General features: G+C 39.6%; 1 protein-coding gene and 1 long non-coding RNA gene across 2 annotated transcripts in view; one reads left to right on the forward strand and one right to left on the reverse strand.

The window, feature by feature from the left end:
- LOC134657850 (focal adhesion kinase 1) overlaps nucleotides 1-27,765 on the forward strand; it is an 82,856-nt gene that overhangs the window by 24,224 nt on the left and 30,867 nt on the right. The window contains exons 3-13 of the mRNA XM_063513429.1: nucleotides 6,181-6,281; nucleotides 12,942-13,129; nucleotides 13,694-13,849; nucleotides 16,040-16,119; nucleotides 16,813-16,969; nucleotides 19,142-19,286; nucleotides 21,571-21,707; nucleotides 24,384-24,470; nucleotides 26,051-26,132; nucleotides 26,238-26,273; nucleotides 26,842-26,964. Coding sequence (XP_063369499.1) covers nucleotides 6,181-6,281; nucleotides 12,942-13,129; nucleotides 13,694-13,849; nucleotides 16,040-16,119; nucleotides 16,813-16,969; nucleotides 19,142-19,286; nucleotides 21,571-21,707; nucleotides 24,384-24,470; nucleotides 26,051-26,132; nucleotides 26,238-26,273; nucleotides 26,842-26,964 — 1,292 coding nt within the window. The remainder of the gene's footprint in view (nucleotides 1-6,180; nucleotides 6,282-12,941; nucleotides 13,130-13,693; nucleotides 13,850-16,039; nucleotides 16,120-16,812; nucleotides 16,970-19,141; nucleotides 19,287-21,570; nucleotides 21,708-24,383; nucleotides 24,471-26,050; nucleotides 26,133-26,237; nucleotides 26,274-26,841; nucleotides 26,965-27,765) is intronic.
- Nucleotides 7,694-27,765, reverse strand: part of LOC134657883 (uncharacterized) — a 485,626-nt gene continuing 465,554 nt past the window's right edge. The window contains exon 2 of the long non-coding RNA XR_010097651.1: nucleotides 7,694-7,991. This is a non-coding gene — a long non-coding RNA (uncharacterized LOC134657883). The remainder of the gene's footprint in view (nucleotides 7,992-27,765) is intronic.

Raw genomic sequence — 27,765 nt, forward strand, 5'->3', positions numbered from 1 at the left:
CAGTATTTAGTACCTAATCAATTAACAGGGTAAAATATCTACTCGGCTATGTTAGCAGATTTCTTAAGAATTCTTATCGATTTTCTTTTAGGATCCCGACGATTTTTGACTTACTGTTAGAAATACTTATTTTACAGGATTTGTTTATGTGGTTTTGAGAATAGTAGTAGATAGTCATAGACTATGAATATCTACTCATACTGTATTTACAGTAAATAAACACACCTATAATGAACATGGCATCGATATTGGGCCTCTCAAAACCACATAAACATCATAGATTTGGTATTTGCTGAATAGCGTACGAAGCGTTTGAAAGAGCAAGGCTAAGCAGCATTTGCAGTCAGGTCAACTCGGCAAATAACTGTTACGACTAGATTACGTCAGATACTAGACTACTAAGTAACACGTTACTATTTACTAAGTATTAATCTCAACAGGCCTACTTTTCACTCCTTGGTCAAATGACAGTTACCGGCAGGTGACACGTTATTTGATTTATGTATTTTATGATTTATTAAGTACCAAAGAAGAAAATGCTTGTTTTTCACACACCCAAAGAGGATCTTTACCTTCGACAACAGAGAATTCCCTAACCTGAGCCCTTTCACGCCCTGAAGTTGGATTTTCCAAGGGCGTTTCAACAAAAAAATCTTTAAGAGCTTTAACACTCAGTTCTGTAGGGAACGTAGAGCTGAAGATGCCCTACTTCATATAAATATACTCTGCTTTTACCCTACACCCGTCGAACAGGAACATATTGTCCTTTTAGAAGGACGTAACCAACATAATTTCACGTTAAGAATACGGCCTTTTAAGTTTTAGGTCCGGGATAGGTACTCAGTCGAATGGAAAATGGGTAAGTTGTTAGGAGCTGTTCACGTGGAAACCAAATAGGTATAGCAACAGTTTGCTTTTATCTAAACTTTCCACCAACAGACTACATACGAGTAAAATAATGGACCTACATCGTGAACGTTATTGAAATATTTGATCATAATAAAAAAATATTTGACGCAGTGCAAGCTGAAATTAAGACCTTCGCTGTCGGTCGGTCAATAAAGCAACGGCCAAGTTATATGCACCTCGGTATTCCCAGTACAGAATACTTGATAGCAATGCCGCATAATCTAATCTATTGTTTGATGCTCTTTCCTCAGTTATATTCAAGTCAATCAATATTCTGAATAGGTACGCAATTGCAAAACACTAAAGCACATTAGTTGTCGCGAGTAAAACCATAACAATGAATACATCATCATCTTCCTCGCGGTTAAAGTGACAAATATCAAATGATAGATAGGTATACAATGGTTAATCGTAATCAATATCACATCGTTTTACACAATTGCAATAGGTACATTCATTGTATTTCTAAGAGGGTTGAATGCACCCATCTTTTTTTTCATTTCACTGCGCAATCGAACAAGCCCAGTCCATTGCCTTCAGTTTCCTAACAGTCCAACGACTTTTTATCTATTATTCCATTAAGTGCAATATCTTAGTTGTTAGTTGCAACCTTGTGTAATCTGTGATTCATATGAGACTAGTCCTGACACGTTGATCACGCCTATGCACACCCACAAGTGTGTTCCAAATTTGAATGCTTTCAAAAATGACGTGATGCCTACTTAACTGTCTTCTTTATGGTAATGTTCACTCTACATCTACATAAAGACTGGCCCAAAAATACGTTGACTAAGTATTTTTTTAGGAATATGTGGACATCATCATCATCATTTCAATTTTCTGGGAGGACCCAGACGTATCCGCGACGGTGACACTGACATCCTAACAAATTAAAATGGGTCTTAAAAACTGTTGTGCATGGGCGCGAGCATGGATTGCAAATCCAAATTTGGTTTTGAAAGTGCGACAAAACAAAACATATTGAAATATTGATACAATTCCAGTGCTAGCTTCTACTTATATAGCTTGAATAAATCACTTTGACCACAATCTATCAAGGAGATGCCCACTGTGTCCAACGCTAGTATTGCATGGCTGCACTCTAGATTGCGTATTGCATAAACTGCACACGAGGGGGCGCTGTCCTACGCACACGCCGCGTGCCAAATATATACAATGGAGTCCGCTAGGGTTGACAAACGGAAAACTTGGATAAACAGTTAAAATATGTAGTAAAATAGTTTACTAAGCGCCGCTTGCACCATACCACTAAGCCGTTACCCGGTTCAACCGTTAATCCAGTGTCAAATGGTACTGATATGGTAACTCCAGGTTTAACCGTCTAACCCCGGGTTAGTGGGATGGTGCAAGTGGCGCTAATACATAGACAATACACAGTATCAATTTATTATTGCTAATATTATTTATGCGTTAACATAAGAGGCTGTCAATACCGAAAACACGGCGCGTCAGCGCACACTGTCTATATTTTTTTTCATAAATACTTTTACTGTCAGGCAACAGACTTTAACCTTACAGACTAACATAGGTACATATGATAATTGTAATTTCAAAAACTTGAACTAACTTATTCTGGTGTTGAATACGGCAGATTCCCACGGAACCGCCGAAATACCACAACGGCCAGATTCTGGCCGCACTCGCAATGGTTATCACTTAACAGCATATAGCCGAAAGGTTGAGGACCACTGTTCAAAAAGTAACAAAATAATTAAACATACAGTGAATGCTTGTGACAGCCCTACACGTAGGTACACTGGTACATACAAGTGCATACATATATGCGGGCAATCGATGCGTACCCCGCTGGCCGGACATTCGGTAAGCCGTGTACGTGTAATTACTAAACACGGCATTCTGAAACGAGTACTCAGTATACCTAATAATATAATTGAATAAATAATTCTGAAACGAGTACTCAGTATACCTAATAATATAATTGAATAAATAATTAAACTATCTTAGACAAGAAGAATATAAACGAAAGAAAAAGTGACCAAGGCCTTTAGTGCCCAGAGGGACTACCGCGAAAACCGAAAATCGCAAATTGCGGGGATCTTTCTCTTTTACTCCATTGAAGGCGTGAATAGAGAGACAGGGAAAAATGCCTACAATTTGAGAACATCTATTTTTGCGGTTATAGCCCAGCCCTAGTAGCACGGTCGCATTTTTATCGTTTGTCACCATGCCTGTCACGTTCTAACACTTCTAACAAGTATGTAAGTGCGAAAATGACGGGCATAGTGATAGTGGATAAAAATGGAACCGTGCTTAGCCCGCAGGGTTCGAAATATTACGAGTACAACCAAACTTTCCTAGTACATAATTAGTACCTACTAGCACAGGGCGGACACGCCATACATCAAAAATCATTTGCGTTTATATGTGTGCGCGGCACGTCTGTACACGCGTCATTGTGTATGTGTGGGTAAGTCGCTTTACTGAGATGAGAGGACGCCAGAAGTCCGCCAGATTCATGTCGCGGCCAGTCGCGGGGCGAGGTAATGCGAGTCGGGGCGGGGCGGTGCGTGGCCGTTCTGTACTATTACTTGTTCTGTGCTACTAGTGCTAATTATGACTACGGTATCGAAATTTATACCACAGGCAGTATATTAAATCGGTATCTCATACAGTTTCTGAACACGCCTCGGTGCAAGCGAAACTTCCAACATTTATGCCGCTCCATAATGCCAGTGCAGCCTAATAAGGCGCAGTAATCGGGCCAAGTTCGCTCATTCGAGTATCAGAACGTGACTGCTGCAGAACCCGCGCACTCTGCAAGTTTACGGAATAAATGTTACGCTGGGTTTACAACTTTACACGAGACCAGTTTTTATTGTTGACCCAGCTGCAAAGTTTGCAACTCGTACATCGGTTTCAGGGTTAGTAAAACAACGGTTGAATTTGCTGTGTCTTTACTTACGAGTATTTCAACACACTTCTGGATTGCCTTGTGACACCCCTGGAATTGTTAGGCGTCCATAGGCTACAGTGACCTCATCGTACCGTTCCTTTACTACACGCTTACTATATTCTACCGTCTTGATATCAAAGAATATGTTCTATAACTACTTAATCTTAATTTCTTATTACCTAGCAAGCTTTTTACTCTTTTGGTTTCTTAAGATAATAGTAGATACTTGTATCTATCACAATAAATAACTAAATACCAGTATTTACTTGGTAACAACCAAACAAGACATAAACATAACTGTTGCGTAGGTCGCTATTTTATTTATTGATCTTGCAGTTTTTGTGATACTAAAATACGTAAGTATATTTACAAGATTTAATAAGCTCTTTAGGTAACAATTAAGCTCATGTAAACCCAGCTTTATGCAAGTTACAGGGAAACTTATCAAACCGTGCTAAGACAATGTTGTGTTGTGATGTAGGTACTTAGTTGAGAACGCGTAAGAGGCTTGCAAATGTTTGCTTTCTCAGAACTTGGCTGTTTCACTACGGTGCATTGTCTTAGTTTGTTAGTGGGTTATATTTTGTTTGTTGAACATTGTCAGGAGAACGTTCAAGTAGTTTGCGTATCGTTGAAAATAGGGTCATAATCTCATATCACATGGACAAAGAACATGGGTTAATAAGGTATTATCACACAGGCATTATCTGTATGAACATCATATTATGCCCTATATGCCACAAATTTAGACAGGGCGAGTTATTAGTATGTTTCCTGTTTGTTATTCTTATGAGATGCAGTGTGGACATGTATAATTTTAATGCCAATGTAATAGTAGTTTGTGTTACAAGGGATCAAAATGATATATTTCCGTCAAGGGCGTACATTGAATCCTGAATGAAGCGATGGATTCTAAAGTAGAATTCTGAACGTAATGAGGGATTCAAGTGTTAACGCCCAAGACGAAATAATTTTGATACTGTGTGACACATACTGCTTTTCACATCAACTATGAGGAAAATAAAAAAATCTTAGTGTTGACACAATCCAATGCTTAAACAGATTATTTAAGCTAAAAAAATAATGTGCAAAAAAATTTAAAAATAATCTGCTAGAACAGAAAAGTGTTACTTTGATCCCTCCTAGCAGGGAGGAAAAGTGCCACTTTGATAAGCTCTTTTCTGAATAGGTGGTGTGAAAAGTATTTTGTTAAGTCGATTTTTTAAAACAGTGACGTGATATGACGTGGACGTGATATCGCATCCAAAATGAAAGCCAAGCTTCAGTTGGCAAATTTAGATCCCTGGGACTCCCATGAGCTATTATAGATTGTTGTAATTTTTCTTTATGAATTTTTTTTGTCGCCAATCGTTAATTCTCTCCGAAAACCAAGTTTATACCATTAGGCACGTCAGTTAGATTACCATTCTTCTACTGATGAAATGACAATTGACAACCGATGTGTCGCTTTCTACGAGTAGGCGTCGGATTATCAACGGTCGTCCCAGATTTTAGTTAACGCTTACAAAAAGGCTTATTCTGTTCGTAAATTCTTGTTAGTAACTTCCTTTGTCCTTGCTAGTTGCTACCAGCCGTGAAGGAAACCCATTGTTATGCGAGCTAATGAATTGACTGAAAATGTTTAACAACTGCTTGGATCTGTCGAATTTGAGTTCACGGATATTGGCTCAATTAACGCTGGATTTGTAGAACCCATGTTTTATTTGGTTAAAGAAGCTATGGCTATCTGATCTGATTAATTTGAATATATTTCTATTGTATAGTTGCTTTATATCTTTCTAATTCTTTCCAATTTTTAGTGTATTTTCCCCATTCCTTTTTGTGTAATATATGTATGTTTAGGTATAAATGTTGTATGTATTTATATCCTTTATCTTTCTGGTACCTTGTTGTAAATTTTGCTGCATTTGTCACCCTCTTTTCACTTTCTCCTCTCATCTATTCAAAGGTTAACTGGAAGAGATCCCTCAAAGGGATAAGTTCGCCTTTGTACTTCTTACTAATTGTATGTTATTTGTATTATGTATTTTTGTACAATAAAGAGTTTACTACTACTACTACTACTTATTTGGAAAATGTACGTGGCTTGTGTTATACCACGTACCTACAAACTTGGTTGGTTGAAGATACCTGTTTTGATACCGCAGTAGCTTTATGAACTACGCCTATTAAGAGTCGCGCTATGTTCCTTTATGCACACCTTAATTATGCATCTGTTTCTATATATGTATATATATATTTGTTTTAATATTTGCTTAATGATGTGTCTATATAAATATGTTCAACTATTAACAGTGTATGTCTGCTTGTTGCAGCCATGAGCCTGAGGGAGGCGGGCGCGGCGAGGGTCCGCTAGCGCGCGCGATGCACCCCGCGCCGGGCTCGCCCAAGCGGCAGCCTCCGCAGTCACAGCACGGTAAGTGGGTATTTTTATTATTGGGGTGTTTTGGGCCTTTAAATGCCACGTCGAACAAGTAGTGACGGCCCTTTAAAGTTAACTACTAATGCCCGTTGAATCCAGGAAATTCCAGATTCTTGGGGCCGTAACGCTTTGTATCTCATAGGGTTGCAATACGTATCGCCCTAAGTAGGTACTTCTTTTTGACATTAGTGGTCCACAGGAACAGAGAATGTACGTAGCAGTCTCCTGACTCACGGTCACCTCACTTCTACGGGAGACTGACTGTCCAAGCCCCGTAGACAACATGCCAATCGCTAACGCTCCGTAGCGAACGAAACGAAACACTGTCACGCTAATAAGGAACAGTGATAGCTACACAAAGCGCGATTCGATGGTGAAGCGCAAGCGATCGTCACCTTGGCTAGGCCGCCAGGTGTAGCGAACACGCCGCTAGTGCTGCCTGCGCAAATAGCGAGCCTTTTGCCTGATCTGGCCAAGGGACACAGCTTTTACAGATCGGAGCTGCAAACATTCTGAAGCTCATTGACGTATATCTCAGGACTGGCCTTATGGGCAATAAGAATGGGGCATGAATGGGGCCAGTTCAGCGGTGTGACACCGCTACAACGCGATTGTTTGAAGAGTTCGCATCACGCGCGCGATTGGTCGCAACTAGTTGCGTTAGACTGCACGATTGGCTCGAATTCGTGAGTGACACCGCTGAACTAGTACCATTTTTAGTGCCCGTAAGGCCCGTCCTGAGATATACGTCAGTGCTGATAAACGGTGTGACAGCGTGTAACTTTGGTTTTTTAAGCGAAAACATGAAACATACGCTACGTATAAATTCGAACCTCATGAGTTGATTACGTAAAATGTGCCACTATTGGAGCGTTGTCCTGTGTGATACCATCCACCCACGTCACCCACGTGCGTTGAGATCGCGTTTGCTTTCCGGTTTGAGCAACCGCAAATCGCATTCTCCTCGATATATATTTAATGCAAAATAAACTAAATATGCTTGTATTGTTTTATTCAAATTAATTGAGCGAGCGTTAGTGGAGGTCTACGTTTCAGCTTAGGCAAAAAAACACCCGTCGGGATTCTCCTCGACAGGTCGCATTTGTCAGCCGATTCTCGTGAAATTTTGTGAGCAGGTTGGATAAACATGTAGTTTTTCGCCGATTCAGATTTTGGATTTTTAGGGTTCCGTAGCCAAATGGCAAAAAACGGAACCCTTATAGATTCGTCATGTCTGTCTGTCTGTCTGTCTGTCCGTCTGTCTGTCCGTCCGTATGTCACAGCCACTTTTCTCCGAAACTATAAGAACTATACTGTTGAAACTTGGTAAGTAGATGTATTCTGTGAACCGCATTAAGATTTTCACACAAAAATAGAAAAAAACAATAATTTTTTGGGGTTCCCCATACTTCGAACTGAAACTCAAAAAAAAAATTTTATCAAACCCATACGTGTGGGGTATCTATGGATAGGTCTTCAAAAATGATATTGAGGTTTCTAATATCATTTTTTTCTAAACTGAATAGTTTGCGCGAGAGACACTTCCAAAGTGGTAAAATGTGTGTCCCCCCCCTGTAACTTCTAAAATAAGAGAATGATAAAACTAAAAAAAATATACGATGTACATTACCATGTAAACTTCCACCGAAAATTGGTTTGAACGAGATCTAGTAAGTAGTTTTTTTTTAATACGTCATAAATCGCCTAAATACGGAACCCTTCATGGGCGAGTCCGACTCGCACTTGGCCGCTTTTTTTTAAATGGTGGAAACATGAGGTTTTCAGTTCACAGAGCCACAAGTTTACAAGTTTTGTAGATCACGATAGAATTGTTAATGCAGACTAAAAACGTATCCAGTGTACGCTGAAAACCTAGGCAGATGAATTATAAATCACCATAAAAAAGAAAGGTGAAGTCTTTCATGATGTCTAATTCTTCTGAATCCTTTTAACGGCTTCAATCTTAAACTTATTAGGTCAGCTATTAATATATATTAACCTATACTTAATAATCATGTTAAAAGTTCTCGGCGCCTTCCAAAAACTCATGCTAATATCGTAGAAATTTGTCAAGTCAAGCTTGCCTTGACCTTCTTTTCCTTAAAGTTGTTTCTAAATTAAAACTTTATATGTATTCAATTTGTTGTTACTAATAATGCCATTAAATAGGGCCATAAGTGTAGGTACGCCTACGCCTACTACATAAAACATGTATCGTCAGTTATTCGTACCCGCTTGAAAGTCAAAATGGCGTAACAACACATTTAATGTAAATTGAAATACATACTTATGTATAGGTACAATGCTATTACAGTTTTTTGGGTAAGGTTGTTAATCCCATCGCTTATAGTTAAAACGTAATTGCTTTGCTAAGCGACGGGCTCCTTTTTAACTTGGTCCAAAAATGCCGGACCATCTAGAAATATCGATATTCAACGGCGTCCTACTTACGAATAGACGCTGGGTTCGAATCCCAGTAGGGGCATTAATTTGTATATTTATCACGAATACTAGTTCGTGCACAGTTCGTGAGTATTTAAATAAATATGTATATCGTCGCTTAGTGCCTATAGTTCAAGTTACAAGAGCTAAGTTTTTAGTTTGGGACTAGGTTCTAGGTGTGAGATTGTCCTCAAATATTTGTATTTATACTATTCACGAGAAATTATCTGCACTTTCTTATCTTGTCTCACCATCATGGTTTCGCCGTAGGCATTCGCCCCGTAAGCATCTTGAATGACAAGAGTGGGAGTACAAGTAAGCTTTAAAGTCAGTCGTGTGCAATTTGCAGCCCACGAATTCCATTCATGAGTTCGTGCTTTCATTCACAAATTTACTCAATGAATTTGAGTAGAGGGCGTATTGGTAATGCCCATTTTAAGTTGGGCTTGTTAGATAATCATGTGAGCTTAAATTTAATATGAGATGTAGATATAATATATGAGGATTGTCTTGATAGATGTGAACTATTTATTATAATAATGTATTAAGTGATATATTTTTTAGATTATATATGTATGTGTGTGGTAAAGTGGTAAATGTAAAGAAACTAAAAGCTCCAATCGAGCTTTTTGGTGGCATAAATGTGAGCTTTCGTGTTTTCGTTTTTTATTTTGTATTATTTTATACGAAAGCGTCCATAGACTGCGGTGGCGTTTTAGAATCAGAGGCCGCACGCATATTCGCCGCCGTTGAGGTATAAAAAAATGTGTCACAAATAATTAAAACTTAATTCTCTATGTGTCCTATGATTTTCCTGTAGAGCACGGGAATTTTGGAAGCACGGGGATTTTAGTAAAAAGTTTTCGATATGCCCTCAAAAATAGTGCACTTTATCCAATTAGCCACAAACATTGTTATCACACTTATCACACAAATCGTTCAAAAGACGTTATTTTCAAATAAAGGCCGGTCGTTGACCTCGGCTATTACGCGTCCTACCCAATTACCCAGGGGACGGCATCTGTACCAATCAATACGGCCAACATGGCCATAGATATCTGTGTTCAATTGATCTATAGAACGACGCAGATAGACTAATTGGCACCTACGATGCTAGACTTGACATAGTACGAATACCAACTGATTTCAAGAGGTGATAGTGACTATTCGCAGCAGCGTAGAAGTGGCATGAATGAGCCAGATTTTGCAAGATAAAGATAAAACATAATTTATTCAAGTAGGCATATTACAATTTACAATGTACTTATGAACGTCAAATAAAGCTACACCGGCTCCAACCCTACACCTCTGCCCCGAGATTTCAATCACCCCTCAATTGGGCAACATTGATCCTACGTCTTTTACCTACGTGTATATTACTAAGGACATTTGGCTTTCAATGGCAAGTTTTAACATGTGACCGAGTCAGATTATCCCTTCAGAGATTCACGTGTCGCATCACTCGTAACTTCCAATTACTCGATACTCAAGGGTCGTCATCTCTACCCATATCAATGGCTTCCGATTGCTGAAGCCAACGAGGAGCAGAAGGTTCACTTGATATTGACTACTTTTGCTAAGAACTCAATCTATCTAATACCTTTAAACGAGCAATTCTTGTATATTTATTTATCAAAAAAAAAAACTCTAACGATTTCGATGAAATTTGCTATATGGGGGTTATCGGGGGCGAAAAATCGATCTAACTAGGTCTTATCTCTGGGTAAACGCGCATTTTTGAGTTTTTATATGTTTTCTGAGCAAAGCTCGGTCTCCTAGATATTTAGAGTTATATAAATTCAAATTTGGAAAAGTGGACTCATTTCTACGAGTTTTTTTCTTTCGAGTTCTATTACTGAAAAGGGATTTCGATGGCCGCTCAAGTGGTGAAAAACTCTTACCGTAAACGTTGCGAGGCGTTTTTCTAATGCGCATATGAAGTATACGATGTCGCTGCAAACGAGTAAGTCTTAGTAGAGCGACGGGCTTTGGCCCGTTTCTCAAAAGCTTGTAACTTGTAATACAAGCGGATGTCACTTTTTGACAGCTTTTGTTAGAAAGGGACTTCCACTTGTATTACAAGTTACAGGCTTTTCAGAAACGGGCCCTCCCGAAATCGCGAACTTGATTCTCGCCCGTGGTAGTGAATTTTTCCATTTATCTTTGTCGTCACACTCTTGTCAGACTGGTCGTGGTCGTCATATCAGGGCGGTGGCCAGATTCACACACCGTCGCCATTCTTCCCGTACTGTAGCCCTTCTTGTACCATCACGCTCCGCGATTGTTACGCCATTTAGGGTTCTAGCGACATATTGGACATTCCATGGCGTAAGTATGAAACAACCAATTTAGCTAGGACCCTAAATGGCGTAACAATCCCGTGTGGTGACTGTACATTGAGGGAGTGGTCCATTGAGTGCATTTTTGACTAGGTCGGACCAACGCCCATTTAGATCATTTATTTCAAATGTCCTAAAGGCCAGTGGTGAACTGTTTGTTTGTTGTTCTGTGCCCAGAATTTCTAGCTCACTCTAATGAGCCCCGAGCCAGGGCGAGCGGCAATCAACAACAATACTCATTTGACGATATTGATTCGTTTCTCGGCAGTGAAAACATATACCCTTATTACTAACATTAAGGCTGAACATATAAAATCATATAGTGGCTGAGCATATGAAATCTTCCTAAAGTGTTGCAATAGGGTTTTTGGATTTAACTACAATGCTATAATAAACAAGATCGAAACATTATTATTTACAAAAACGTGAAGTAATCGCGTCTATAGTATTTTATACAATCGTGATATAATGGAGAGCTTTTCAGTCGAGTACCGTGTTTAGCGAAGCTTGCTGAGTTGCCTAAGTAAAGGTACGAGATTGAAAAGCTTGATTATATCACTATTGTATACAATACTTTTTCTACGAGTCAACAAAAAAAATGCTTAAAACTAGTAGAAGAATCATATATGTAGGTAATAGTTATTTTCGATACAAGTGCGAAAAAGAGGAAATTCGAAACGAGTGGCGATAAATTAAAACTCGACCGAAGGGAGTGTTTTAAATCGACACGAGTTGCGAATTACCTATTCGCACGTGTATTGAACAACGTTTTACAGTACATATGGCACTTTAAAGTTTCGACATACGCACGAAAAGTGCTATTTTACGCACTAGTGCGGAAAAGTAGCCCCATATGTACTGTAAAATAAGTTTTAAGTTTACGTCGAAACAATGTAAATCTGATGTATTAAGTAAGGCAAAGATTTTAGAGAAATTAAACTAATAAAAAATATTAATAGAAGTTTTAAAAAAACTTAGGTTTTATTGTCATTGCCGCCATACCGCCATATATATAATATATATGTTGATCAGTTACCTAACTGTGCATGCACCCTGTTTGTTAATGGTGAAATTAAATTTAACATCACACGTGTACTATACTGTTAAACACAGAAATGCCTTCAATTGGTTTGATTATAATGATAATGTTGTCCTATTATGAAACAAAAGAAATACTTATCCGAGTATAAACAAGATTTAAACATCAATGAACCACGCATTCTATTCATTACTCGTTACGAGGCGAAATTAGTGGATCTTAACTCATTGTCGACTTAATTAGCAAACTCCGAGCTAACAACTTGAGAGGTTTGCGTATTTTAGTTATTTAACCGACAATATACGGCGCTCTGTGGTTCCGTACACGATTCACTTAATTAGTGAACATTCGTGAATTTCTCGGCGAAATACTTCGGGGTTTATTTGAAATGGAATTAAATGTTGGAGGTCGTTGATACAGCTCACAGTTACCGAACTTAAGTAACAGTAGGTGGAATACTTAGCTCGTATAATCGATTGACGCTCGAGCAGAAAGGTACTTGAATGACGACCGCGAACAATTTTATTAACGTTTTTGTTTGATGATGCTGATGATTTATAATTTGATTTGAGAAGTTTAAAAAAATCCATTTCAGTTTAATAAAACACACGGGAGGTTGTTTCAAACCTCTTCTGCGATCAATAGTTGTAACAATTCTGGTTAAGAAAAATATGCAAAATGAGGGCAAAAGTTATGTCCAGTATTTTGGACGTTGTCAGATGAAGGGTGAAAGAAATATGACAAGGTTCTGAAATTTGGTCATCTTACTACCACTGTCAAACAATACTATGAAATCCTTATCAAGTATAATTTTTGACTATTTTATTATTTCAGGGTCGGCGCCGGCGGACCAGTTAACATTAAAGGTCCACCTGCCGAACGGTGGGTTCAACGTTGTCCGGGCGTCGGCCGATGAGGACGTGCGCTCAGTGCTACGGCTGCTAGCGAGCAGGCTAGCGACCGGCGAGCGAGTATACGCGTCGTGCTACGCGCTACGGGCGAGGCGGCTGACTACTGGCAAGGTAGGCTACGGAGTTTACACTAGTGGTGGTCATATGACGTCCGCTCAGTGCTACGGCTGCTAGCGAGCAGGCTAGCGACCGGCGAGCGAGTCTACGCGTCGTGCTACGCGCTACGGGCGAGGCGACTGACTACTGGCAAGGTAGGCTACGGAGTTTAAACGTGGTCATATGACGTCCGCTCAGTGCTACGGCTGCTAGCGAGCAGGCTAGCGACCGGCGAGCGAGTCTACGCGTCGTGCTACGCGCTACGGGCGAGGCGACTGACTACTGGCAAGGTAGGCTACGGAGTTTAAACGTGGTCATATGACGTCCGCTCAGTGCTACGGCTGCTAGCGAGCAGGCTAGCGACCGGCGAGCGGGTCTACGCGTCGTGCTACGCGCTACGGGCAAGGAGGCTGACTACCGGCAAGGTAGCATAGAGTTAACTAGTTATAATCATAGTTAAATAAATGTTAAACATAGTTTGTGTCGGTGTGTGTTTTTTTACACTGAACATGGCAAATTCTATCGGTGCTATACAATATTCATCATATTAAAATAGACTGAATTTTACACTATTTCCAGATTCGATGGATCCACCAAGACACGCCAGTATCGGAGCTGCTCGCAAAATGGCCGGCATCGGAATGGCGGTTAGAACTGCGCGTGCGTTACCTGCCCGCCAACTTACGTGGCTTATGCGACTCTGACCGAGTCACGTTCCACTATTACTACGATCAGGTACTGTACATAATCACATGATGTCCCACATTGTCACAGTTTCTGTCACAATACAGAGAGCTCCTCGGGAAGGACAATTATTAATATCAATATCTGGGAGACCGAGGTTTGCTCGGAAAACATATTAAAACTCAAAAATGCGCGTTTTCCCAGAGATAACACCAGATCGATTTTTCGCCCCCGAAAACCCCTATATAGCAAATTTCATCGAAATCCTTAGACCCGTTTCCGAGATCCTCAAAATATATATAGGTTCATATAAATAAATAAATATACAAGAATACCTCGTTTAAAGGTATAATATCTTATACCTTATCAGATAAGATACTAACTTAGTTATTAAGTCAAAATTGTTACTAACATTATATGGATCTTTGATCTGCAATAAATGATTTTTATTTTTTATTTTTTTTATTTAAGATATAGGAGGGCTGATAGATTTTTTAGGATTCCGTACCCAAAGGGTAAAAACGGGACCCTATTATTAAGACTCCACTGTCCGTCTGTCTGTCTGTCTGTCAGCAGGCTGTAATCTCATGAACCGTGATAGCATTAAGGCAGTTGAAATTTTCACAGATGATGTATTTCTGTTGCCGCTATAACAACGAATACTAAAAACAGAATAACATTAATATTTAAGTGGGGCTCCAATACGACAAACGTGATTTTTTGCCGTTTTTGCGTAATGGTACGGAACCCTTCGTGCGCGAGCCCGACTTGCACTTGGCCGGTTTTTTCATTTACAATCTGCTCAAGATATTTTTAAACGGTTCACTGTTTTTGTATCCGCTTTGCGCCTCTTGCTCTAAAGTGTGGCACAGTCTTCCACTTATTTAAAGGTTAAAGCATTCGCCGAATAATTTACTTTTTGTATGGTGTTTATTTATTATCATCATGGCCTTTCACATTTTGGCAGATGATTTAAGCAGCGTCTGTGAGCGACGAACAACGTCTCTCGTATTTATTATCGGCACGTATTTAACCGGTCAACTAATTAATCGAATTTTGGCAGTTTAAAAAATAGAAATGGCTACTAAAATTAATAGTTTGGCTACAAAAAAAGGAGCCTTAAAATATAAACATATCAATATGAGCTGTATTTTAATGCCGTTACAGCTTTTGATTATTTTTAGGCAGATACCAAGTATTTATTTGGCAACTGAATTAATATATTGGAGACCATTTATGAAGCACATTTTAAAAAGGAAACGGCTATCTATTCATTAAAAAATGAAGTTCTTTTAAAATATTTTGTTTGGTCATTACACGGTCAACCTAACACGCTCCTTCTCGCTTCGCTTGTCGTCGCACCTATCTGTTGACTCTAGCAGGACACAGTGGTAACTATTGAACTTAGTAATTAAAAATTTAAAGATCTAATGGTATAATGGCCATTAGGCGTTTCATGATTAGTGATGACTATAAGTATACTGACCATTGCGTATTGATAAATTAATTTGAGGTGTTTTGTGTAAAAAGTGACCAATATTCATTAAATTTAACTGCTTTCGTGTTAAAATACTACCTAGCTGAAACGATATGCTCAGTTATGATTAGTTGATTACTTAGGTGTGAACGACTAATTGACAACTAAATTTTGTGATCGCATTACAATATTAGTTGCCAATTTATTATTTTAGACGCCAACCTATCACTTTAAGTTCCCTATAATTTTTTTGGGTGGCTTGATTTTGCTGCCAGTTTTTTAATAATATGATGCTTATATTTGAGGCTGATATATATATTTTTGGAGCTAAAATATTAATGCACAGCCAAATTATATTTTTATATGCCCAATGAAAGTTCCTGTTTAATATTTTAGTTGCCCGGTTAATAATAAGCCTTTATTATCTAGTATGTATATACTTACTTACTGCTGTGGCGCAACGATCCGAAGTGGATCATGGCCTCCTACACCAAAGACCGCCATGCTACTCTGTCCAAAGCCGTTTCTGTCCATTCGACGGCGCCGAGTTCGCTGTCTTTCTGCACTTCGTCTCCAGCGGTACCTAGGGCGTCCAGACGTATCTCGTATATACTCGTAAGTGGTGTTGTAGGGTGTCCAGATGTATCTCGTATATAAGTGGTGTTGTAGGGTGTCCAGATGTATCTCGTATATAAGTGGTGTTGTAGGGTGTCCAGATGTATCTCGTATATAAGTGGTGTTAATTAGATTGTGTATAATTCCAGGTGCGACATGACTACCTCAACGCTAATCATCCAATGGTGGACCAGGATCTGGCGATACAAATATGTTGTTTAGAAATAAAGTGAGTGATACTTTACACTAACTAATCTTAGCTTTAGTTGGAACAGACTCCAAAAGCAGCTAAAAAGATTTTTATTCTAAAAGTTGGGTAAATCTTTACCAATTGTTTAAAAAACTCAGTAGGTACAGATGTAGTGCATAATTATTTTCCATCGTATTTTCACGGAAACTTACGAACGTGTCTTGCTATTTCAGTCAGTTTCCGAGGAAATAAGATGGAACACAATTACAAGTAAGCACTACATCAGTAACGGCAGTTGTTCACTGTTGGTTTGCTCTTTAACGGTATTCAGTGACTTGTTGAGATGAACCAACACGTAGTCCACCTGCCACCAACCTGTTAGTAACTGGCCACCGCAAACCAAAAATGAATTCTATTCACCTATAAATTGAATTCATTTAAAGGGGCCCACTGATTAACAGTCCGCCGGGCGGTATCGGCCTGTCAGTTAGAACAAAAAGTTGACAGCTCCGAACAACTGACAGGCTGATATCGGACTGTTAATCAGTGGGCCCCTTAAGTATAAGGTGGCCAGTTATTGAAACCTTATACTAAAATGAATTTAAGTTACGAGATTGTCTGACCGAATCGTCGAATTCGCAAGATTTATTGATATTTCCATTCAGCCAACTAAAAAGCAATTTTAAATGTAGTGTGTTCTTAGATTCATCCGCAAACCTTATCGTGTTCCAGATACTTCTGCAAAGATATGCAAATATCGTTAGATAAGAAGTCCAACATCGAATACTTGGAGAAGGAGTTCGGGCTGCACAAGTTCCTGCCCAAGTCGGTGCTGGAAGCCATCAAGCCCAAGGTCCTGAAGAAGGCCATACAGCAGCAGTTCAAAAAGGTACCTTATTTAATAAGGTTTAGAGTCTTAATTTTACTTTCATCTGCAAAGACATGCATCGTTGAGAAGTCCAATATCGAATGGAGAAAGAATTCGGGCTGCAAAAAAGTTTCTGCCGAAGTCGGTGCTGGAAGCCATCCAGCTCAAGGTCCTGAAGAAAGCCATACAGCAGCAGTTCAAAAAGGTACCTTATTTAATAAGGTTTAGAGTCTTAATTTTACTTTCATCTGCAAAGACATGCATCTTTGAGAAGTCCAATATCGAATGGAGAAAGAATTCGGGCTGCAAAAAAGTTTCTGCCGAAGTCGGTGCTGGAAGCCATCCAGCTCAAGGTCCTGAAGAAGGCCATACAGCAGCAGTTCAAAATGGTACCTTATTTAATAAGGTTTAGAGCTTAATTTTACTTACTTCTGCAAAGATATGCATCGTTGTGCAAGTCCAACATTGAATACCTGGAGAAGGAGTTCGGGCTGCACAAGTTCCTGCCCAAGTCGGTGCTGGAAGCCATCAAGCCCAAGGTCCTGAAGAAAGCCATACAGCAGCAGTTCAAAAAGGTACCTTATGTAATAAGATTTAGAGTTTAATTTTACTTACATTACAAATTTATACCAAAGTCGGTGCTGGAACCCATCAAGCCTAAAGACCTGAAGAAAGCCGTACAGCAGCAGTTCAAAAAGGTACCTTATTTAATAAGATTTAGAGTTTAATTTTTCGTACTTCTGCAAAGACATGCATCGCAAAAAGGTACCTTATTTAATAAGATTTAGAGTTTAATTTTACTTACTTCTGCAAAGGCATGCCTCGTTGGGCAAGTCCAACATTGAATACTTGGAGAAAGAGTTCGGGCTGCACAAGTTCCTGCCCAAGTCGGTGCTGGAAACCATCAAGCTCAAGGTCCTGAAGAAGGCCATACAGCAGCAGTTCAAAAAGGTACCTTATTTAATAAGGTTTAGAGTCTTAATTTTACTTTCATCTGCAAAGACATGCATCGTTGGGCAAGTCCAACATTGAATACTTGGAGAAAGAGTTCGGGCTGCAAAAGTTCCTGCCCAAGTCGGTGCTGGAAGCCATCAAGCCTAAAGTCCTGAAGAAAGCCGTACAGCAGCAGTTCAAAAAGGTACCTTATTTAATAAGATTTAGAGTTTAATTTTACTTACATTACAAATTTATACCAAAGTCGGTGCTGCAAGCCATCAAGCCGAATGCCGTACAGCAGCAGTTCAAAAAGGTGCCTTATTTAATAAGTTTTAGAGGTTAATTTTGTAGGAAGCCGTGATTAATTCTCCGTGCGGTTAGTAACTCCTATGTTGTATCTAAACTGCGAAAAGTTTCATTTCGGTTAGGTTAGAGTTAATTGAAACGATGATGTCCTTTAAATGGGCGTATGTTACGCACTTGGAGGATACAACTAAACGGAGTAGCCATTAACAGGCTTTCCCCTCTGTCGAAAATAGGCGGCCAACGGTCATACACAATGTATGGACTGACGTTTATCTGACATGGCTATTTTTACGTTACGCATACATTTGACGTTCCCCTCCCCCGCAAATATCGGCAGACTGTTTTGTACAGAAAATTACAGACATGGCGTCTCCGTTTGATTATATCCTCCAAGGTTACGCAGCACAACTTTAAGCAATCAAATATCAAGTTATCGAGTAAGTTTGCTCAAGATGTGTTTTTCCAAAATCCCTATGACAACTTTCCCGGAAAATCTAAGGCTTGCGATTTTTCCCGATTTTAAAAACCTAGAATTACATATCTTCATGGGGTACAAGATAATTTCCTTATTTCTCGTACATATATCGGTTTTACTCCTTTAGTTATGTCTAGGTTTGAAACTATGTAATAAAAGTTAGAATTGAGATGCGAAGAATCTAATTCTATAGTAATTTAAATTGTATTTTTTTTTAATGGATGTTAATTATAAGATGTAATTTTTTTTTTAAAGATATGTCCCGCCGAGTTTTTTGCCGGTTCCATATTGGGATACCCTCCTCCAATTGAGGGGGGATTTAAATCTTCTCGGGGCAGAGGTGTAGGGTTGGAGCCGGTTAACTTTATTTGACGTTCATAAGCGCGTTGTAATTATGCCTACTTGAATAAACTATATTTTATCTTATCTTATCTTATCTTATCTTATCTTAATTAGTTACGCCATCTATATTGCAGGTGGCGAACCTGTCAGACACAGAGTGCATGCTGAAATATCTGGAGACCATGCACACGCACTATGGCTATGATCGGGAGACCTTCACCGGGGCCCTCGGCTCGGGCTGGGCTATTCCTATAGAACTCGCCATTGGACCTGATATAGGTAGGTGGAAAAGGGACAGTTATACTGAATGCTCTTTTGGATACTAAACACACACTATGGCTCATGGTCTAATAAAACATGGTCTTCTCTTCCCAGAGTGTCACTTGCCTACGTTACAATAACATTGCCACTTTATTTCAACATAACATGTTACTTGGGTACATTATATGTATGGTTAATAAGTTAAAATATTTTTTTATAATTTTATAATTTTAATTTATATGTATTTTATCTTAAAATTTACAATAACACGTCATTTTTAATTATTCGTTAGCAATATCTTCCGATTCACGAAAGAAATTTCAGACGTTCGGGTAATTCTGTTTACACTACTGGCAACACAGGATAGCGCTGTCATATTTGACAATCCGCCATTTTGTCCCTGACCGTCATCCTTGTCGAACGCGTGTTAATTGTTATTTCCTTCTCGCTCAGTGTCAGCAGTCGGCAGTGTTTTCCAAACTTTTCACGTCGTAAGCTTGCTAATTAATGTTTTGTTACGAAAATGGTTGGCTGCTCTATTCGGAACTGTAAGAGTAGGAGTGAAAAGTGCAGTATAGATTTGTTTTATTTTACTATGTTTTTACGTGAATAACTTAAAATTAATGCCGTTAAAATAATTTTCACCGTTGGTTAAAATTCTCCCACATTTTAAAGTTTGAGAACCTGTAAACAGCATGATGACGTAGGCAAGTGACAGTTAGGTCATTCGCGAATCTCGGAAGAGAGTACCAGGCGGAGTATATTATTATACCATGCTATGGCTGAGCTATTTCAGACCTGCTGGCATGAGTTGCATTCTCGCGCGCGACTGCATACATCTAGCGCGCGACTGCATACATCTAGCGCGATTTCAAGTATGATCTAGCTAGCCGCCTGAATAAACCACCTGAGTCACCTGACGTGGTTATTGGACATTGCGATTTTTTTTTTAAGTCTAATCTGCAATCGGCTGTTCTAGCCATAATCAGATGGTTTATGTTTTTTTTTTAATTATTATTTAGGGTGGTGTTCCACTGAGCACCATCACCAGTTTGCGTGGGGGCTTATTGTCTCTGAGCGATAATTTCTGAGGAAGAAAAAAAAAATACAAATTTTTTTTCAAAATTTTACGGCGAATATGATGATTATTATGATCTTGATAACACAAATAAACAGTTATCGTCGAAAATCCATCTATTATCATGTCCAACTTCATGGTGTTAATCAACCATCTGGTTTTTTGAGGTAAAACTTTTCTCATTGCCTATAAAAGTTTAAAAAAAAACTCTAAAATGTGAAGTTTTTCCTCAGTTACCACCACACCACCAGAGGGGCTACCGCGAACCACGTTCGACGTGTTGCCTCTCTATCGCACGTGTAAATTCGTACGTAAGTGTGACAGGGAGGTAGCATTTCGAACGTGGTTCGCGGTAGGCCCTCTGACCACGAACGCTGTAACGGGTTCGAAACGTCGGGATGTAGAATAAATTTAATATACGCGATATAATCCGTTTTAATAGTTTTATTTCATGAGTAACTCTCGCGGTAACCGAAGACAAGTATTATTGACCGAAGCGTAGCGAAGGTCTACGTTTTGACTCGGGCATTTTGCTTTTGTATGTCCGGATGTTCTCCTCTACAGGTCGCAATTCTTAACCGATTTTCGTGAAATTTTGTGACCGAATTCTATGACTAAATAAAAAAAATTTATCGATCCGGTTTTTGGAAATTTTTCAAAATGGCGGAGTCGTGATAGCTCCCACCTAAACAAATAGTCGTATCGGTATCATAAGAGTTTTTTCTTTTTGAGATATGTTTATAGATTAAATGACCAAAAATTCAGAAAATTTGTATTGCTGGTTTTGGCGGTATTTAGATATTTAGTTTTTACTTGAGAATGAGTAGCTAAATTTCGTCAGCTTTAGTAAGAACTATAATGGCGTATTTTGCAAACGTTCGCTTTTTTTGTTTGCATCGGCAGGTCCCTGGTTCCATCCCCAGTAATTGTATACTGCTACATAACTTTTTGTATTTTTTTTATACTTAAATTTCGTATAGTTGTTTTTTATTTTGAAAAAATTAAAAATTTCGTATTTTTTATTTATCAAGCGCGGGTTAAGCGTATTCGTTTAATTTTTGTTTGTAGCTTTATATAGTTTTTAATTTTTTGTTTATATTACATGTACTATACTATACCTATGTTTTAATAAATATTTTTGCCATACATTTATTTAGTTTTAAGCTCTGCTCGCGAGGTCTACAGCTCACAGAGCCACTAGTATAAAATGTTTGTCAATTGCAGATATATCGTACGTGTCTCACAAGGCGGGCGAGCCGCCGACGTACACCAAGATCGCTTCATTCGCCGACATCGTGGCGGTGCAGACGCTCAAATCCAACTGTCAGTCGCAGTCGCAAACTACGCAATCGCAGTCGCAGGTTGGTGTAGTTTTTAGGGTTCCGTACCCAAAGGGTAAAAACGGGACCCTATTACTAAGACTTCGCTGTCCGTCCGTCCGTCTGTCACCAGGCTGTATCTCACGAACCGTGATAGCTAGACAGTTGAAATTTTCACAGATGATGTATTTCTGTTGCCGCTATAACAACAATTACTAAAAACAGAATAAAATAAAGATTTAAGTGGGGCTCCCATACAATAAACGTGATTTTTGACCGAAGTTAAGCAACGTCGGGCGGCGTCAGTACTTGAATGGGTGACCGTTTTTTTGCTGGTTTTGCTCTATTTTTTGTTGATGGTGCGGAACCCTCCGTGCGCGAGTCCGACTCGCACTTGGCCGGTTTTTAAGTTACACTTGGTCAAGCAACTGTTGCCAGTAGAAAAAGGCGGCAAATTTAAAAAATCGCGTGTTAGCAACACTACGTTTGAATTGTTCGATAATCGCGTGTCATTTATATCTTATCTGTGGAACTGTTTTGTTTACATTTCATCGTTGTTCGATGTACATTGCTGCTTTTTGTTCGTCTCCCAGGGATACTATGCTTTAGTTTGCTTTACATTGCTACTGACATATCCAGCTTGACAGACTATAATAGGGTGTTTGAATACGCCTGGCGTCCGTTGGCTTGTTGGGTTGTGCGGGTCACTTCTGGATGACATTAGCTCAGGACCGGGACAAGTGGCGTACTAGAAGAGGCCTATGCTCAGCAGTGGGCGATAAAGGGCTGATATGATGATGATGATTGAATACCTACCAGTTTCTTTTTTCGAACTGTGAAAACGATTAGCCACTGGAATTATATAAGCACTACATCTGTGATGCGACGGTTAAACTACCTATTCTTTGTCATTCTTTGCGATTTGTTAAATAGAAATAGTCATAGACTAGGAATCGTCTAGACGGAGTTTAGAGCAATTATTTCATGAAACCGATGCTGCCAAAAATACTGGGGTGCGGGGGACGAGGTGACCGAGTCCCGTGCCGCGATTGGTCCGTTCAAAGACACGGACCAATCACGGCACGGGATTCTGACACTGACTAGAAGATGGAGTAAAACTACCGTACATGCCAGAGGGGGTAGCGTTACTATGCTTAGTCTAGAGGATGTCTTGTCTGTGGAAATAGTATAAAAAATTTACTGCGGAATTTACACATGGTGTGAAATTATTTATTTCATCACACTTGCTAATAAAGTGTGGTATTTCATTCATGCAGATTTAGCGCTATGCGCTTCGTTCATCAGGTTTCTATTGACTCTCTTCTCTCTTATTGCAATGTAATATTAATATTACCCCTTTGAACGGCCACGACGTGTGCAGCGCGTCATCGTGAACCTTGTCGCAATGCACAATAGTATTTTATACAATCGTGATATAATGGAGAGCTTTTCAGTCGAATACTGCTGAGTGGCCTTATTGGGTACGAGATTGAGAAGCTTGCTTATATTGGTTGATGAGGTTGGTATTAGGCTGAAGTTGACGGCTTTAGCGGCAAAGGGTTATATACAGTCAACATCCCTTTTGTAAATGTGTGTACCTATTTAAAATGTCAATCCCATCAAAAACATTACATGTAAAAAGGTGCAAGTCTCGCAACGCTTTTACTACAAAAAAGTTTTGAGATGTAATGTGAAACCAAGTCGGTTATTTTAATCAGTGCCAGGGGGTGTTAAAACCGTATCAATAAGATATCTTTAATTTGTAATACGTATAATGACTTGGCCATCGCACGGCTGCATAATGTCAAAAGGATCATCGTCACCTATTAAAAATAATTCTAATTGAACATAACGCTAGCGCTAATTGCAGTTTGAGCATTACACATATTTACGAGTACGGTACGAGTAAAGCATTATGTGCGATTGCCAAGTCATTATATGTATTACAAATTAAAGATATCTTATTGATACGGTTTTAACACCCCCTGGCACTGATTAAAATAACCGACTTGGTTTCACATTACATCTCAAAACTTTTTTGTAGTAAAAGCGTTGCGAGACTTGCACCTTTTTACATGTAATGTTTTTGATGGGATCTCATCTCTTTTTGTAGGCAGTCCTTCTTTTCGGGTACTCATACCCATACTATGTATACACATATCATAACTAAACATATCTTCATTCATACTCACATCGTACATCGTAGTGTACCTTTACTTTACCTACTATTTGTAGGAACTGCAACAGTAACTTTGTAATATCATATATTTATATGGGATTACAAACTTACTTATGCAGTTCTTAGATCTTTAAAACGTGGCTGATATTGCAATATTTTTAGGTTTTCCCTTTATGTGGCCATTAAACCCTAACTCTGTACCAAATTTCAGCTCTCTGAGTTTATGGGAAATACTAGTTCTATTCTGATGATCATGAGTGAGTGAGTGAGTGTCATAAATGCGAAACTTTGCTTTCGCTTAACTTCTGAACTAAATGACCTACAGACTTGAAATTTTGGATTTTAAGTATGTGATTATAGCTTACTGGATGACGAAAATTTCTGCGTTCTGGTCTTATCCAGAGGTTCTCAAATAGGGGCCTGAAAATGCGGCGAAATGGTTCCAGTAAAGGATGGTACGGCAGTGTTTGCTTCACGCTCGACTTGGCGGGGGCACTGCCGTGCCCCCAGATGTTTTCACGTGTGATGTGGTGTTTCAGAGCGGTTCGTCGTGCGGCAAAGCGGCGCTCCAACTGCGAGTGAAGGGCGCCACTGAGACGCTCACTATCACGTGCAGCAGCGTCGAGGTAATACTCATACTCATACGCATTAGGGTCCTATTCCACCTGACCAACATTTGGTCAAATGTGCATCGCGTCTCACTCTCTCATTAAGCAAAATATGAGACCGAGAGAAGCGCACGCAGACGGGAACGCAGCGGGCTAGGGACACCCGGCATATCGAAGTTTATTATTTTCGATAACATTAGTAAATTTTAACCTTATTGGAACGAAGTTCTTATAGGACGGTTGGTGGATAGGGGTTAGGCGAAAAAAAGTGTAAGATTTTGCCGTCACAGACCATACTATTGCGAAATATGTAAACGTGAGTTTTTACCGTCACATACCATAAGACAAGATAAGATAAGATAGTTCATTTATTGTACAACCGTGTTACAGAAGTGTACATGTACAGTGTAGTGCATGTGAGTTTCAACGGTAACCCAACTCGATCGGGTATACAATGGACACTTAAAACTATGAAACAGTTCACTATATAAATCCTTAAGTGAGCACTTTGCTGGCAGTACTGGAAAATCTTAGTGTTTCTGCTTTGTAAGTTCATCTGAATTCATATGTATGTGTATGTATATGTATGTATATGTATGTATATATATATATATGTGTGTATATATTTATATATGTTTATGTCTGTGTATTTCTTATGATTGTATTGTATTCGTACAGGTACGTAATTGTTTCATCTATACCACATATTTTTTGCACCGCCTACAACTTATCTGCTTTGCCTAAAGGTTGACTGGTAGAGAATGCCTTATGGCATTAAGTTCGCCTTTTGTACAGTGTGTTCTCTTATGTGCAATAAAGATTAAATAATAAATAAATAAATAATACACATACATAGCATATCTATCAATACAGAGTAGACAGTATCATGAAGAATATTACATACGATTGATAAATATGAGACTAATGAGAATGAAAATAAGGATGAGGATGACGGACAGGAAGACTATAACTTATATAACATGACACGGACATAAAAAAAAAAATTAAACTGTTTATTTCGGTAAAAAGACATTGTATCTTAACTTAAAAAGATTTTTGAGTTAAGGAGTCTTAAATTATTTACAAATTCATTTTTAATGGTTAGGTACATAATAGACAAGACCGTAATTAAGTGATTTCGGTGCACTGCCCTCTCATTTTAACTAGGTATTTTTTAATAATATTTCTAGCTTGTTTACTCGTCCGTCCTTCTATAAGTTTTAATAGTTCCTTTGAAAATCTATTCAAGGTGCTCGGTAAGACATGAATATGGACATGAACACGTGACCAGCCTTTCTTAACTTCGTTCCAACCGAGTGTTCCACGGCACCACTGACAATCCAACCTCTAGACTGAGCTTAGGCCAATTCTTTCATGAAACCGATGCTGCCAAAAATACGGGGGTGCGGGGGGACGAGGTGAGCGAATCCCGTGCCGTGATTGGTCCATTCAAAGACACGGACCAATCACGGCACGGGATTGACTCGAAGATGGAGTAACGCTACCATGTGTGGCAGAGGGGGTAGCGCGACTATGCTATGTCTAGAGGTTGGATTGTCTGTGCACGGCACTCACCATTTTATTCATTTATGATACAGGCTGCGGAAAGCTTGGCAGACTTAGTAGACGGGTATTGCAGACTAGTCACAGAATCGCAGACCTCGCTATGGAACAGAACTAGTAAGTATTTACACTTGTGTTTTATAATTTAACTATAAATACTGTACTGTACCTAATTACTTAATATCTTTTTCATGCGTAATACTTAACATATTTTTTTGCAAGCTACTGTATGGAAGTCGCTGAATTGTCAGTGCAAAAGTAAGTACCTACAATGAGGTCTTATTCCTTTTACCAAACTAGCGACCCGCCCCGGCTTCGCACGGGTTAACAAATTATACGTACCTTAACCTTCCTCTTGAATCACTCTATCTATTTAAAAAACCCGCATCAAAATCCGTTGCGTAGTTTTAAAGATCTAAGCAAGATTCTAATGTGTATATGTTGTGTTTATGTGTAATTCTTGTATGTTTATTGTTGTATATAGCTATGTGTGTAAATCACATGAAATAAATAATTTTGAATTTGAATTTTAAGCATACATAGGGACAGGCAGACAGCGGGAAGCGACTTTGTATTGTACTATGTAGTGATAAAATCTTGAAGTGAAATCTGTTGCGTCAGGCGTGTCTCACTCCGCGATTTCGTCGCTTTGCTACAGGTAGCTAAAAGTACATCCGTTCGGCCCCAATTTTGGGGGAAGCCATAAGCCGCGCGTGGCGCTGTCGCCACCTAGCGGCCATATCTGTGCTGATCGTAACAGACGCGTTTTGTTAGAGTGAGTCTTCTGTACTTAGTACTATTATTTATTCTGTGGTTGCGTTTCCAGCGGAGATGAGCTCAAGCTCGTCGGAGGGCAAGACCAGCTCGTGGGAGGGGAACACGGCGACGTTGTTGTCAGAGGACTACGCCGAGATTGTCGACGACGACGCCGACTACTCCACGCCGGCCGGTTTGTCACTTACCACTATAACTACCATTCATATTAGCATCACCATTGTCACCACGAACGTTACATACACACGGTGTCCAGCGGAGATGAGCTCAAGCTCGTGGGAGGGCAACACGGCGACGTTGTTGTCAGAGGACTACGCCGAGATTGTCGACGACGACGCCGACTACTCCACGCCGGCCGGTTTGTCATTTACCACTATAACTACCGTCATATTAGCATCACTATTGTCACAACGAACGTCACATATACACGGTGTCCAGCGGAGATGAGTTCGTCGGAGGGCAACACGGCGACGTTGTTGTCAGAGGACTACGCCGAGATTGTCGACGACGACGCCGACTACTCCACGCCGGCCGGTTTGTCATTTACCACTATAACTACCATTCATATTAGCATCACCATTGTCACCACGAACGTCACATACACACGGTGTCCAGCGGAGATGAGCTCAAGCTCGTGGGAGGGCAACACGGCGACGTTGTTGTCAGAGGACTACGCCGAGATTGTCGACGACGACGCCGACTACTCCACGCCGGCCGGTTTGTCATTTACCACTATAACTACCGTCATATTAGCATCACTATTGTCACAACGAACGTCACATACACACGGTGTCCAGCGGAGATGAGTCCAAGCTCGTCGGAGGGCAACACGGCGACGTTGTTGTCAGAGGACTACGCCGAGATTGTCGACGACGACGCCGACTACTCCACGCCGGCCGGTTTGTCATTTACCACTATAACTACCATTCATATTAGCATCACTATTGTCACAACGAACGTCACATATACACGGTGT

Source organism: Cydia amplana, chromosome 21, assembly GCF_948474715.1.
Source record: "Cydia amplana chromosome 21, ilCydAmpl1.1, whole genome shotgun sequence".
NCBI classification, from domain to species: Eukaryota; Metazoa; Arthropoda; class Insecta; order Lepidoptera; family Tortricidae; genus Cydia; species Cydia amplana.